This window comes from Corvus hawaiiensis, chromosome 14, assembly GCF_020740725.1.
Source record: "Corvus hawaiiensis isolate bCorHaw1 chromosome 14, bCorHaw1.pri.cur, whole genome shotgun sequence".
Taxonomy (NCBI): domain Eukaryota; kingdom Metazoa; phylum Chordata; class Aves; order Passeriformes; family Corvidae; genus Corvus; species Corvus hawaiiensis.
In genome coordinates this window covers 4,804,575-4,820,648 of record NC_063226.1, presented here as the reverse complement: position 1 = coordinate 4,820,648, position 16,074 = coordinate 4,804,575, and the positions used below count along the sequence as shown (strand labels likewise).

The following is a 16,074-nucleotide window of genomic DNA, read 5'->3' as shown; positions in this document are numbered from 1 at the left end:
CCTGAAATAAGTCTTAATGAAAGCCAAATTGGATTTCATCATTTGGGGTAATTATTGCTTTTCACAGCAGCAAATAATAACTCTGGTCATCCATTTGTAGCTGGAGGAACAGGCAGCATTTGAAGACCATAAATAAGATATGAGTCATCTTAAGGACTCTGAGAATTCTTGCATCCAAGAGAAGAAACAGCTCTGGGGTGCAGAGCTCCTGGGAAGATTATCCTGTGTGGGGACCTCCTTGAAACAGCCAAGGGTAATTCTGAGCTAGGTGAGTGATTTAATGTTCTCTTGACTTTCTCATGTCCCTCTCATCCTTAGCAGAGCAGGGCACGGCAGCTCCAGTTGTGAAAAGACAAGCGTTCCCGATGACAACAAACCCATGATGGATTGCAGCTTTATGGTGTAAGAGAAGTTTCTGAGAGCCAAAACAAGCAAGGTGTCAAAATAAGCACCCTTGAAATTAAAAACTGAAGCCTCCAACAGCAACCTCAGCTCGCAGGGGGAAAAGGAGCAGCACCCTCAGCCCTACCAAGAATATCAGTATTTTGTACACAACCCAGTCACAAAGGAAAATCCCATCTGATTTGCAGTACTTCATTTTTGGGGCATCAGATGATTATCAGCTGCCTTCTATCCTCTCTTCAGGTCTTCACTTTGAAAGCTTCTCTTAGCAGAGACCAGAAAAACACCCAACCAACGTCCTGTGAGTTACTGCCCCTCGATGAGAAGTGCAAACAGAACCAGGAAAGGACCTGAGCACTGGATGAAACAGCTGGGTTTTGGAAACAATATCATTCTATAGTCAGGTGAACTTATTGTCCAAGATTGTGCATTAAAACTTCTAATGAGCTTTATCACAGCTCATACAGAAGTACCTGGATGAAATTCTTTAATTGGTTTTAGACAAATTCAGAGTAGAAATCTGCTCATCTGAATTTGTACATACTGTAGTAATTAAAGAAAAAAAAGAAGCAATCATCACATGGCATTAACTGCTTCTGCCTTAATTGCTTTGCTTGTCCAGAGGGGGAAAGAAAGAGTTCAAACAAACATCTTGGTATATTCCCAAACTGCAGTCCAGCTGTTACTGCACACGAGTCCTTTCCCCTCCCCTCTCTCTTATTTCATCCTCCCTTCTGGGAAAGGCCTGCTTGTTCTGCCTGCTTCCCACACAAAGGTGGGTATTAACACCAGACACTGCTGGAAAACAAAGTTAATTCTATAATTCACATCCAAGCTACTTTATTTCCCTCTTTGGTCACAAACCCCCAGCTGACATATGCTGATGACACACTGTAAACATCCCAGCTTCCCTCCATCCATCCACCTTGGTGACTGTGCATTTCTCTACTCAGAGGAAAGATACACCTATCTTTTCATTTTCCTTTACTTTTTAAACACATGCCTAATTTAAGGCTCGTAAGAACAGCAGCATTCTGAAGTCATCTGATGACAGATGAAAGCAGCAAGTTGTCTAATTACACACCAAGTTCTACAACAGACTTAATGGTTGCTTCTTCCTATGAAATATGTAAATACTCTATTTAGAAGCCTTCTTTCTTCCCCATCCTAATTTGTATTCCTTAACACTGTGAACCTTTGCATGAGAAAAGCTCTTTAAGAGTTCAGCCTCTCCTGTGTTTATCACCCACCTCGAGCCATTAGCCTGTGACATCACACGTGGTTGCTGAGGAGACTGAGAGGATTTCTAAATGTGAACTCAGGAGAGAAATGTTTTCCATGCAAATAAAGACTAACTCGAGACGGATGAAATGAGTTATTTTTTTTATAAAGTGTTTTATCTTCACAAAAGATGTCTATATAATTTCACTTACTTAACTATCATTAAAGTACTAAAAATTGGAATGACTGAGGTATAAAGAGACCTCTTCATCATTGCCAAGGAATGAGCACACAGAGCTGAGCAGCTCCAAGCCACTTTCATTTTCATTTCTACTTTGGCCTCCACGAACTGCAAATTTGATTATCTCACTTTGTGTTCTGCTGCCTGAGCAGCAAATTTCTTTCTGAGCTGAAGCACCAGCTCCCACCGAGTGGCCTTGCACAAGAGGGAACTCTTCCCTGCTCCCAGTAGGTTCACCAGGAGCCAAGAAGCCAAAGGAAACACTGGGATCAGTTATGCCTTTGCCACGGCTCCCTGGTATGTGGCTCCAAGCACCTGAGAGCCCAGCAACCTCCTCCTCCTGGTTCAAGAGCAGTGGAAAACTCAAGATGATCCACTGCTCCTTTCTTTGCTACATGTGAGACCACTCTGACACTTTAGTTACCCACTCCACACCAGGAAATGTCCAGGCACCACATAGTTCTATGCCCAAGACTTCATTCTCCAAATCCCATACTTATAAATGTTATTGTAACACAAAGCAGTTGTTACAACTGGTGACAAGATGTACTTATTGCAGAAACACAAAGCAGGTTGGGTTGGAGGGACCTTAAAGCTCATCCAGTTAGATCCTCTGCCATGGGCAGGGACACCTTCCACTATCCCAGGGTACTCCAAACTCCTGGCCTTTGACACTTCCAGGGATGGGAAGTCCACAACCTCTCTGGGCAACAGATAGCTGACACTCTCTTTATGACCCTGCTCAAAAATACAAGGATGAGTGTGTTGAAAAATGATGGCACATATTTCCATGGGAAGCCAGGCATTTCACCACACACAGGATGAGCCTGAAGTTTAGTCCAAGGTTTAGCCAGCACACAAAACACTCATCTTCAGCACCTCCTAAACAGGCACTGGACAAAATCCATGCTCAATAGGGGCTTACCTGGGACAGTTCTACATAAAAGCAAAATTAACATACTGATGTACACATTAATTCTGTTGAAAACAGCAGAATTAACTACCTTTGAGCTGAAGGTACAGCAACTACACCAAAAACTACAAAGGCAGAAGAGCTGACAGTGTAGCAAGAGCAGCATTGAGCCCTCTGTATGAGAGGCTCGAGGTCAGCCTGAGCATTTCTGAGGTTGAGGGATCAAATGCTCCCTGCAGCACACAGAATCTTTCCATAAAGCTCTGCCTCATGCAGCAGATTTTCCCAAACAAGGCACTTACAGTCCCTACCCAGGTACTAATTTCCAAAACCATCTTTGAGACTTAGAGTCTCCTCAGATAGTGTTCAAATAAAATGATGGGTTCCGAAGTTATTAAAGAGCAGGGAATGCATAAATTTTGCTTCAACAGGAGATCATGCTAATGAGTGGCTGAAGTGAACAGGTACCAAACACTTACATGGTAGGAATATGGTTCACCTTCTTCCATAGGCTCATCTGCCATTTTAAGGCCATTTAGCTGGAAAGGGGAATGCAGAGGGGGAAAAAAAAAAAAAAAGAAAAAAAACTTCATTAAGACCAAGCAATTTCAAATTAACAGAGTTCATAATTCAACCAATTTACATTTCAGAGCACACAAGTGAAAACTGGTGGTGGGGTTGCTCTAATTTAAAGCTGTAGTTTCAAACAAACATTACTACTCAACAGTTATATTTAGCATCTCCCTTATGTATCATTTAGCATCTCCCTTTGTAAATGTCATCATTATTATTATTATGCCAGTGTTATTTAATTGGGATTAATTTAAAACTCCTTTAAAAGCTACAGATACCACCCCTACAAGATTACACTAATACAGAATTCCTCAGTTATGCACGAAACTTATGCTGTAGATGCTTTTCAGAAACCTACTCTTCTAATGAAAATTAATTTAGAGTTTAAAGAGAAAAGATGCAAAAGTGATTCCAAGCCTTTTTGAAAATATCAAGTCCATGGTTGCAGTAAAAAAAAAAAAAAAATTTCAAAACTTAGTTTAAGCACTCCCTAAGTCACAAATAATTCAGAGCTAAAACTACACAAAACAAAAACCCAAAACCCAAAAATATGAAGGACATGCTCTGTTCAGACATGTAAAGCATTAATTAAAAACTGGAAATACCTGACAAAAACGGGTGAATCCCACTATGGATTTTGCTAGTAATAATTGCTAATTTATTTATATATTAATTGTTCAGCATCTCTACCTTTATGTGGCACAGGTCTCACACTAAAATATTAACTAGAAATAACATAAGAAAACTTCAACTTTTTTCCTGAAAACAGAAGGTGAACCAATTAAATTCTAGGCTGGGTAATGACTTTTTTTTCTTGTACTTCTGATTTTTTTCTAAAATCCCTGCCTAAGAAGAAATGCCCCAGAGATTCCTCTGTTCAGAACCAAACCCAGAATCTGGAGGAACAGGTGGGGCTGCAGGGCCAGGTTTGTACCACAACTGTGTCACCCAGGCAAACCCTCAACCACTTCCACGGCTGCTACAGACTCCTGGTTTTGAGAGCTTTTAAGAGCTAATTCACAAATTAATGATTTTGATAAAGTTAAATCTCCAATTTTTGTAGCAAGATACTGGCACTTATTTTTGGACTATATCCTCACTGGAAAAAAAAAACAGATCAAGGAAATAGCATAAAGCTTCATTTATTTTCCTTCTACAAGTTCCTATTTATCATAACTCAGTTTAACCAGTGGTGCCTCCTGTCCATGCCCATCTTTCATCTCTCATGTGTTGCCACCCCCAAAAATCACTCATCCATTACCCTGGATCCAGAAACCAAAGTTATTAATTTGCAATGTAATTTATTTCTTTTTTTTGCATAAACATTTTTTTCCAAATTAGATACTGGGGGGGACAAGACATTCACTATGGCTGTTCCTGTATGAATTAACTAAATAAATCAAGAAGTAACACCAAAGTTCAGCCCAGCTCTGACCTCCAACCTCATTTCCATGCAATTTCTTTTCACAATACCACAGGATTACACTCAAGTGTGAACCAATGTGAAGCCCACCAAACTTGTCCAAAAAGCTTATTTGGAACTAAACTAGGTTTCCACTCCAGGTGCTCAGAAATGTAATAACATTGTTCCTTCATGGACTTAAATTCAAAGTGATTTTAGTGTGCATTTCACTGTTTCTTTCTATAAATATGGGCAACATTTTCCAAGTTTTGTTACTTCAGTTTAAGCTCTGGAACCAACGCTACCAGCCAGAAGGACTGTAGATACACTGAAAACAATACACATACAAAAAATGAAGCAGGAATGGGGTTTTGAACCCAAAATCGGTGTGTAATTTCTTCTCTGGTGTTCCTGACAACACCATGTAATGTACTTTCAACTTGCTGGCAAATCAAATACACTAAGCTATTGGACTTTTATGGCAGGTAATCATCTTAACTAACAATTTCCTATCATACACTTTTCCCCTTCATTGTTGCTCCTTGGTTTGTGTTTGTTTTTTCCTGTCCAGTCTCTCTGTACTGATACAGACTGGGACACCTGCCAATTTCTAGTCCAAAGAATTCGATGTTCAAGGGCATGAATCTGCTTTTACTGCTTGATACACACAACTAAAACTTTTGCCATATTTGTTTGTGAAGCCTGGTCACTGTCCATTTAAAAAAAAAAACCAAGGAACAAAAATCTGCAAACTTGTTAGAATATAACCCAAAGTCTGGTAGCTTGTTAAGTAATTCAAATAAAAAAAGTCAGTGACAAAAATCAAATAATTACTGTCTTGTACAGTCACTTAATTGGCCAAGTTTCAATAACCAGAAGCTGGCAAAAATGAAAAGTGACAGTTAATGCTTATTTCCCACCTCTGTGGAAACCAGATACAAAATGCAGCTTCCACAGCCAAGTGAGGCTCCTTTTAGTGATTTAACCATGAATATTTATGCACAAACATATATAGAACAGAACTATTTTAACCTCTAAGTCATTACTTACTAAATATCTACAAATGCACAAATTTAATTTATTATTGAGAATTAAAAAGTACATCTCTCTATAAAAAGAGCAGGTGGAAGAAGCCAGTACTATGACTGTGAAGGAGATTCCTTCATCTTCGAATCATTTTGCTGTTCAGTGCTGCTAAAGTCCTAGAATTGAACATTTTAAATATTAACTCCCATGAAAACACAAACTGAACTCAGACATTCAAGCAAACACTGACAACACTTTCCAAACACACATTCTGGAAATGACACAAAGTACCGCCCGTTGTTGATTAGTACAAAATAACAAAAGAAACTATGTAAATAGATGAGCTCAAAGTTTAGGTCAGAGCACCTGGCAGGTCAGACACTCACTTTTGCAGAGGTGCAGGCTGAGGGACCCAACTGCCTCCCAGGGAACAGTGTGCCTCTGGATTTAAATAATCCCATGGATCCCATGACTGGGACCATCCCTATTACCTTGGGAGAATACCCAAAGGGCTTCTGGGGGCTGGGAAAAGGCTTAATGACTATTGCACATGTTTTTCCTCTGATTATTGCAGCAGAACAGAGGATTCCCAGTGTTACCAAAGATTTGAACCATCTGCCCCCCACATATGAAGGATGTTTTCACTGTTTACATGGTAAATGCCTTAGGATTTGGTGGGTCTACAGGTTTTGGTTGAAAGAAGCCAGGCAAAAGGTCAGCAAAAATACTTAATCACAGGAAAAGCAGTGGAAGATGTAAAGCAGGTTCATCCTGCCCTGCTTTTACATGTCTTCATTGAGGCATTCAAACAGCATTAAAAAATGTCTAGAAAAAGCAGAACTGGGAATTTAATCATCATACTATAATTAGAAGTAAAAAGCAGTATTCAGCACCACTCACCTAAAGTCTTGTCTGGCTTCAAACAGGTAAAATTCTACCCAAGGATCACCAAGAGCTCCCATATCCTCCTTCCCTGGGCTCTGTTTGGGAAGTTACTGCGGTGTCCCCAAGACCTGCACCTCAGTTCTCCCACATGAACACAGGAATAACCAATTTCCTTCCCCACACACAGAAGGAATGCTTCAAATACTTATTTCAAAATATTTGAGTGGAAGCTTACATAGGAAATCCCAATTATGTCAAAAAGACTTTGAAAAAAAATATCCTGTCATGACAACCACATTTGTTCCTCATTTATTCTTAATTACATCTATAGTGAGTTTGCATCATTAATTTAACTAGCAACACATTGGCCTAACGAGTATTTCCTGAGATAGGTCTGAGGAATTTGAGGGTTCTGGGCACATCCACTCCCCCACCTGCACAAATCCTGGGCCAACCCCAGTCCCTCAATTCCCCCCTCAAAGGGAAGAGGCCTCGTAACTCCCTCACACTCTTTAACACACCAAGTAAAAGAGGGAGATAAAACAACCTAAAACACCTGAAACCCATAATCAATTACTAGGGAGAGCTATAAAGTTATTTTCCTGTGGCAAATAAATCATACATTCCAACAGGATACCAAACCTTCAGCAACATATAATTAGTGATTTTAAAAGGACATTTTGATCCTTCCCATTATCAGATCAGGGGAGAATTACAGGTGCCTCCAGCAAGTTATAGCTCTGACAAGACACAAAGCTGACCCCAAGCACAGCTATCACTGAATTAGCAGTGTTCCTGCCTGCGTACATAATCATAACTCCAGAATCAACGGGCATAAAGCAATCTCCAAATCATGTTTGATGGCAGGTAATTCTGGGAAAGGGTAAGATTTAAACTCGATGAAAGCAATGATTTCAAATTTTATTCTTAATGTAGTAAAGTACTACATAAATAGCAGAATTCTACCTATGATGAGCAGACAAATCATCCCATTCTTTGGATTTAGGGTTACTGTGAAGTGTCTCCAAAGGTATCCTGCAGGAAGGAAGGTGAGCTACCTGCAACAGACTCCTGGCTCCTTTCTGAGACTCAGAATACTACAGCAGATTCCCAAAACTAATTTCAGAAGTGGTATACAAACCCACCATCATTATTACTGTATTGCAGCACTTTTCAATGCATAAAGACACTCATTGTTTTCCCTTTAAGAGCATTAATGTGCATACTTTTTTTTTTTTTTTTTTAAAGGCAACTTGTTCTCCAAGATCTTTACAAAATCTGTACATTGTTGTGATGGCTGAGGGCACTCAGATTAGGGGCAAGGTTTTACTTTCTCTCCCTAACAGAACACCACCCGATTGTGGCGATTCTGAGAGATGCACAAAACTAGGTAGAGCTGAGTCATCCACGTCACTGCCAGTAATTACTCACAAAGGAGTTATGCAACTCCTAACACTGACAAAATTCAGTGGCCTTTGACAGACCGGGCTCAGAACGTGCTCCAGAGGATGGGCTGAAAACACTGGCCAAAATCAAAGATGTATTTATTTAAACTGGCAAAGGCAGCAGCTTATGCACAACAGCAGCAGAGTTCAGCTCACGAAAATGCCTTTTGGAAGGCAGCAACTCACAATGCAGCCCCGGTTCCCAGCCGAATACTTTAGTTTTCAGTCACTTTTTTGTTTCAGCCTTGTCTTGCTTGTCACAATCAGGCAATTAAGTAACTGGTTCCTGAAGTATTTATTGCAAAAATAAGTGTTTGAGACAGAGATTGCATTTATGCAATTCAAAATATTCACGTCTTGCAAACAGCATGTGCTTACATCTATTACACAGCTCCTTGTAAATGCAACCCTCCCTGTTCAATGGGCAGAAAGTGCCCAAATTCCCATATTCTGCCCAATTCCAACTATTTCTGCATTTCATCCAGCTTGGTCAGTAAAATGCTAATGTTTACTTTCCTGTTTCTTTGTAGACCGTAATTATATTTTAATAATCTACAACAGTTGATTATGATCAACACCCTTATACCTATTTTCATTACCATGGAAATATTTATTAATCCAATATCCAGGGGGAAAGAAGTTCACTGAATATTTGAAGCTTAAACAGCGCAACACTCATCCTTCCTACCTAGACTTAAGGAATTCCCAGAGTCACAAACAGCTTCACAAGTGATGCTGTCATAGGAATATAAACACAGGAACAGCACAGTGCACAGCCCCAAATCCTCAGCACTTCAAAGACCCTCCCCCCCCAAAAAGGGCAAAATAATTCAATCCTGACTTTCAATAATTTCTTCCAAAAGTTCATGTTGTTCTTGTGACTTGAATCATGAAAATTTGTTTCCTACCTTCAAGATCACATCCTTTCCTTGCCAGGTGTTTTTACTCCAAGTCAACACAAGTGCTACTGGAAACGCACTTATTGCTAATAACATAATCCTAAATTTAGTCAACAAGCAGAGTCCTCAGAGAAAACCATTCCTCGGATTTTCCCTCCTGTGCCACAGCTGATGGACAAGAGCACCAGAAGGCACAAGTTAATCTTCAAAATAAGAACCTATTTCACAGTAGCTCTGTTGACTGTAGTTCCAGCAAGGCCAAGGTCAGAGATCTCTCAGGCTGCCAATACAAGGCTGTAATGAGCTATACTTAATTCTATAAAAACTAAGTGAAAGTCCAAACGAAAATTCATTTTGACATAAAATACACCTTTGTTAAATCCCCACGCCACGTGGATGTAGAAATCCAACAAGTGAGAAGTGCAGCACATCCCTGAGATCACTTATAGGAAGGGTTATGACAACACAAGTATTTGCTCCTGTAATTTGGGAACTTCACACTCAACTTGAAGAAACTGGTTTGGCATAAATGGGCTTTAACTGCTGCTGGCCAAACCTAACACGAACACAACAAACACCAGGTCTCCTTTTAATCAGAGCACAACCAGAGGAGCTTTACACAGACCTTATGAAATAGTTCAGGTACAGACCTGAGGAAAATACAATTTAAAGAGCGACTGTTGCAAACAGCTGCCTTCAGATGTTACACACACACACAGAGCCCTTTCAGCTGGACATCCCCTGCCCTGTGCTCTGCTGGCACCCCTTGGTGGGGGACTTTGTCCAGCCAAAAAACACCCATGCACATCCCAATTCAGCTGCAACACTCCACACCTGGTTATTTTAGCACTCATATATCACGATTTCTTAATATTTCCTAAAGAACTCATCGACAGGACCAAGAAAGTTCTCAGACCTTCACTAAGTTTCATACCTCAGCTACAACATAACTACTTTTACAAACAATATGAACAAATAAGTCTTAATACTTTTGCTGACATTCAGATCCTGTAGCTTCACCAACATAATTAGGATTTCTCTAATATTAAGGTACAGAGACTGCCTCAAGTATTATTAACCATTAGAATATTTTTAAGTGTTAGAGTGTAGCAGCCATGGTATAAAAATGCATATCCAGTAATTATAGTACTTGGCAGTGGTACTAAAAACCGCAAATATTAAAAGCACTAAGAAAATTGGGGGTTTTTTCTCTTTAAATTTTTAACATGGAAAAAAATTTCAGCAAGACCCTTTAAAGGACATCCTTTCACTCTTGCACACTTTGTACTTTGAGATGATTTTGCCAGACCCTTTTCACCTAGAAGAGTCTGGTGCACAACAGAAAGCAAGTCTGACCAGTTTTAAGCAGCTTTATTTAGATAACATCTTTTGTGCGTCTAACAGACCTAGGTGTAATCTTTTATTTGTCATAGCTGACGATACCTGATATGCAACTCTCCACTTCTGATTTCAAAGTGCAAGAGTTTTAATACTCAAGCACCACGTTCTGCTGAGACACAGGAATCGTTGTAACAGAACCAGTTTTACCTTTTATTTTCTTTTAAATTGCATTTGCTCCTTGCTGATGAAGCACCTCGAGCACTAAGCAATACCTCGAAGCCGTTCCTCGTTCTTTAACATGTTTAAGCATCCAAACCTCAGCCAGGCACTCCTGGTTCCCTCTGCTCCTTGTGTTTATGATAATCAACGTAGAGTTAGTTATTCAACGTTTAAGCATCCAAACCTCAGCCAGGCACTCCTGGTTCTCTCTGCTCGTTGTGTGTCTGATAATTAATACATAGTTATTCCACGAGAAGGCAAAGGGACCTCTGTAGTGACAACCTACCTGGATGCGTAGCCACATTAGCACGAGCAAATTTCCAGCAGAACTTAAAGTAACTTTTCACAGGAGCTACGGCCATAAAAGTGAGTTTACAACCCCCTGGATGCTACGTGGGGACAGACACCTGTGACACGAAGCAGCCGGGAGGCGACACAAAGCACCGGTCTCCCCCGGGCGCCGGTCCCGCTACCTCCACACGTGTCACGGCCCGCGCCCGGGGGGCACGGCCGGGCCCGGGGCGGCTGCGCGGCGGCGGCGGCGGCGGCGGCTGGGCCCGCGGGACGGCGGGGGCGGGCGGGGGCCGCCGCCTGCGGGCCGGGGCCGGGCCCGGGGCCGGGCAGGGCGGGCGCGGGTCGCGGCCGAGCGCAGGCCGGGGGGCCGGGGGCGGCGGGGGAGGCGGGGGCGCGGCGGGCAGGCTGAGCGGGCAGCGAGGCGAGGCCGGCGCAGCCCCGCGCGGCCGCGGGAGGCCGGGTCGGGCGCAGGTGCCGGCGGGGCGCGGAGCCGGCCCGCCCCGTTCCCCCCCCTTCCGCCCCGCACTGACCTCAGCGCCGCTCACGTACAGCTCCATTTTGTGGCAGGGCTGCGGCTCGTCGTCCAGCGGCGCGCACGGCACCATGTCCCGGCTGTGGGGCCGCGGCGGCTCGGCCGCTCCCGGTGGCCGTGCGGAGCGGCGCGGGGCCGGGCGCGGAGCGGAGCGCGGGGTGCGGGCGCTGCCGGCCGGCGGGGGCGGCGCCGCGCTGCGCTGCCCCGCGCACGCCCCCAACATGGCGGCCCGCGGGGGCGGGGCCTGCGCGGCACCGCGGTGACGTCAGGGCGGGACGGAGAATCCCCTGCATGGGGAGGGGGGGGGGGGAATGACGCGCGGTGACGTCACCGGGGCCGCGGGCGGGCGGGCGGCCGCGCTGAGGGGGATTGGGGATGGAGGGATTGGGGATGAGGGGATTGGGGATGGAGGATGGAGGGATTGAGGGTGAGGGACAGCTCTGAGGGGGATTGAGGTGGAAGGATTGGGGGTGAGGGACAGAGGATGAGGGGGATCGGGGATGAGGGACGGGGCTGAGGGAATTGGAAGTGAGGAGACGCGACGGCGGGGACAGGTCTGAGGGGGATCAAGGCTGCGGGAACAAGGCGTGAGGGGACGGGGGGTCAGCGGATGGGGGATAAAAGGATTGGGGATGAGGGACAGGAATGAAGAGACGGAGATGAAGTGGGGGACAGGCTTGAGGGGACGCGGACTGTCAGTGATCGGCGCTCAGGGGCACCGGCTGCGGCCCCGGCACGGGGAGGCTCTTCCTCCCACGGAACCGACAGAGGGGAAGGGGAAAAACCCCAAAAGTTTCGTTTGGTTGTGTTTTTTCGAAATTGCGAGGTGTGGGGACAGGAAGCGCGGGCGGCGGGGAGGCGCAGCCCGGTCCCTGCGGGGCCCGCGGCGGTGGGAAGCGAGAAGGAGCCGGGGCGGGAGCGGAGCCGCCTCGCCGTGGTTACAACAAACCGGTCCCGACGCCTTTGTTTCCAGGCATGTGTTCAGAGAAACACAGCAGCACTGCCGAACGGGGGCAGGAAAAAGAGCGTGGATGAAAAAATAATATTCCCCCTTCACCGTTCGATTTTAGGAGCTGGAAAACACTAGATGATACTGTCAAAAGTATGTTTTTAAAGGATAGAAAACTGCCTCAATGACAGTTTTTATTTGAACATGCTGTGTGACTTATCAAGAAGCCCTGTCCTTTAGATAAAGCAAAGGAAGGCTCAAACCCTTCTTAATTGCCAAATAATTTTGATGAAATGAGCACGAACAAGGGAACAAGCTGGTGCATCCCATATCCCAAACACTTTCTATGCTGATTTTTTTTGACTCAGAAGTCAACCACTGCACAGACAAGTGTAGGATGCTGTGCTGCTCCAGTCCTTGATTAAATCCGAGCGAGCAGTCCTAAAAGCTGCCCATTCCCAGTTCCCCGGCGCTGAGGAGTTGCCTATTGTGAATGTGTCACTGCAGCAGCAGCCAGCTGGCACGTCAGCATTTCCATTGCAAGCCTATTTTTAAAGGTCTGGAACTCAACCATGGAAGACAAATGTTTTGGAGTGTGTACTGGGAATGTTTGTCCTTCAGAAAACAAAAATCAGGTGAGAAAATGGAGGATCAAAGTCACAGGTAGTTAATGTTGACAGAGAATTTATGCTTTAAATATAGAACTGTTCGGGCTGGGTCACTTTAGTTTTGTTATGGTAGGAGTGTGTGAACATGGAGCTTTTACAGCAATTAAGTGACAGGAGAAGAAGGGACGAGCCCCAGCTCTGCAGGCTGCTGGGGCACACACAGCGACATCCCAGTGCCTCTGCTGGTGACCCCTAATGAGCCAAATGGCCAAAGCTTCTGTGAGATTAAATCTGTATGCACTTGAGCAGTGCTATCAGACAGATCTTAATTTAGATATAAAGGAAATCTAGTGAGAAGTGATTTTTGAAAGTTCTTGGAGTGCTCAACAAGAACTTGTGTCTAAAACTCCCGTGGCAGATGCTGTTTTCCTGCATCTGACTTCTCCCATTGCTCCAAATAATAACAGGCTTCAAACAAGTGTTCTGCATCCCCAGGGATTTGAGAAGTTCAGAGGAAAGCAATAATTAAAGGAGTTAGGACTGTTATTTGTGTCAAAGGCTAGAAAAGGGAAATTATTATGTATGTAGATATAAGAAAAAGTAAATTCAGAATTTCTGTTACTCTAGGTCTCACAACCAAACAAGTAAAAAGTATTCAATAAAAAGGCAACAATATGTCACAGAAATGTAAAAATTAGCAAGCTTCCCCTCAAATGCTGTTTTTCAAAGAAATAAACCACCAAAAATACATTAGCAAATCACTGATTTGGGAGGACCAGGGCCTCATGTCTTGGGTTTCAAATGAATATTTAGATATTATATAGCTGGATATTAATTGCCCCTATTTCCAGAGCATCTAATCTGCCTGTAGGGGTATCAGATCTCATTTGGTGCCCAGCTTTCAGCTGGGGGTATCACATCCCTGCTGTGCAATTTGCAGCTGAATATTCCTGACATTTCAGCACCTTCATCTGTTCAGCAGGTTCTGCCCATTCCAACCCTCAGCAGGTCCTTGTATGAGCAGCATGAGAACCTCTGAGGGATTTTGATTAGATGAAGAGTTCCAAATAATTCGTTTCTTAATATAGATTCACTTCAAAATTAATTCTATAGCATGGTAAAGTTGCTGAGAGTAATATTTTACTGAGCCTAATAGGAAAGGAGTAAAAATAATAAAAATAAAAATAAAAATAAAAATAAAAATAAAAATAAAAATAGTAATAAATGGGATCTGCAGCCAAAATTCAGCTTGTTCAGTATGACTAACATGAAATCCAAGCACTCAATTGTCCCTTTTATGCACCTGCAGCCACCTGACAGCACCCATACTTACTTTACTTATTCAATTTCCCTGAAAATCGTCAATCACACACTTGAACATATGAACAACAGCTTATTTACGAATTTAAAAAATCCCTGCACATTTCCTGCATGTCATTCCCAGCAGGACATTTCTCAGAGAGGCCAATTACAGACTGACGTTCCCTCTCCAGTTTTCTGTTAATCTGCAGCTACCCTAAACGAGATTATTTCAGAAGAATCCTTCAAACTTTGAGTTCATTCACCCAGAAAGTTTTTCAAGAAAGGAAAAATAAGAATATTATCATCAGGCCAGTGTCTTTTGTTCCGCTCCTTCCCCCAGGCGGTGACACTGAACCCGAACCACGGCAAGGACAGCAGAGCTCCCCCTGGAAAGCCAGGGAATAGAGGAATATGTGGATAGTGCCTCATTTAGCAAGAGCTCAGGAAGGAAACTGTGCAAAAAGCAAAGCTTGAGGAAGCTGCCCCTGCCTGTTTCACTCTGCTTTTACAACGCTGGTAACACCGCTGAAGGGAACAGGTACAAATTTGCCTTTGGGGATCCAGTTCAAGGCAGGCTGAACTCTAGGATCGATTGTGAAGGTGGTTTGGGGGGATACAGTTAATTTCTCAGGGCGAGTTTATTCAAGTTCATCGTCATTTCGCCTTTAATCCGTTGTACAATACGATTTAAGCACATTTTCAGAGTCAGAGCAGCACAGCCCTGCCCTGTTGTGTGGATGAGTGCTCGTGGGTACAAAGCACATCCTGTTTGTGCCACTCGCTCTCCTACGTGGAGGAAAAACAACTGTCCTGATGCAACAAAAAAGTGTCCTTGTATCCTTGAGTCCCTGGCAGAATTGTTCCAGAGGAGGGACTGCTTCACACAGAGCGTGGGGAGCTCTCACATGGGCTCAGTGGGACAGCTGTGGCCATCAAAATGTGGAAATCCTCTACACACAGAGGAAATTGCTCCGGTCCTAAGGAGGTAAATGCAGCAAGATTTTCACAATTAAAGACACTGGTATCCCAGTATCAAACATCTGTATGCAGATGAAGTTATGGAACAGCATCATGACAAAATCTTCAGTCAATGCTATATGGTCTGAATATAAAACGAAAATATGAGAGTCCACTCCCCACCCTGTATATTCTGATATTTAAAATCTGCATCTAGAGCCAAGCTCAGAGGGGTGTGTGCGTATTCACAGGGATGTGGTATCAAATACAGTTTGACTTTGTTAAGCAGTTTATTGTGTGCTTTGCCCCATTGCGTGGAGCCACTCACAGGAGGAAGCAGCCGGAATCATTCTTACTTACACTCTGTTGTGGTTATGTCAGTGCACGAAGTGCGAGGGAAGAGGCCTGTAGTGAATCCCTGCCTCAGCTTCATTATATTTCTCCATCTTATCTTTGTACTTTCGTAGCAAGGTTTTAAAAGCTCACTTAGGGATAAAAAAAGGAAGCCAATTGGAGAGGATGCTCCCAGATCAACACCTTAAGAAAGATCTACTATTTCGTTCTCACCGTCAAAGCAAACATATTTTGGGGGATATTTTGGAACCACAGGACAGACTTAGCAGCAAATTTTGCCACATTTGTCCAAAATGAGCTCAAGAAATATCTCAGCCATATGGAAAATACAATGAATTTATCTCTGCTGATCACAGAGCTTTGACAGTAGAGGATGAAAACTGCAGATAGGCACAGTGAATGAAGATCCTACTAGACTTTTTTATGCTTATATATACTTGCTTTCACTTAAAACTTTTACCTTTCCTTCATTTTGAAATGCATTTTGAAATTAAATGTCCTATAGTTTATA

At 43.4% G+C, this 16,074-nt stretch overlaps 1 protein-coding gene across 6 annotated transcripts in view; it reads right to left on the bottom strand.

Moving 5' to 3' along the window:
- The window catches only part of RPS6KA6 (ribosomal protein S6 kinase A6), a 36,682-nt gene extending 25,145 nt beyond the window's left edge, over positions 1-11,537 (bottom strand). Inside the window, exons 1-2 of one of the 6 annotated variants that reach the window (XM_048318623.1) lie at positions 11,392-11,537; positions 3,257-3,316 (exon numbers count right to left, since the gene is read on the bottom strand). In XM_048318623.1, the coding sequence (XP_048174580.1) occupies positions 3,257-3,316; positions 11,392-11,466 (135 nt within the window). In that variant the 5' untranslated portion in view covers positions 11,467-11,537. Of the gene's footprint in view, positions 1-3,256; positions 3,317-6,164; positions 6,644-6,678; positions 7,081-9,016; positions 9,757-10,853; positions 11,009-11,391 lie in introns of those variants that run through there. The other 5 variants (XM_048318624.1, XM_048318621.1, XM_048318622.1 and 2 more) reach the window with 5 other exon arrangements.
- Positions 11,538-16,074: the final 4,537 nt, after the last annotated feature.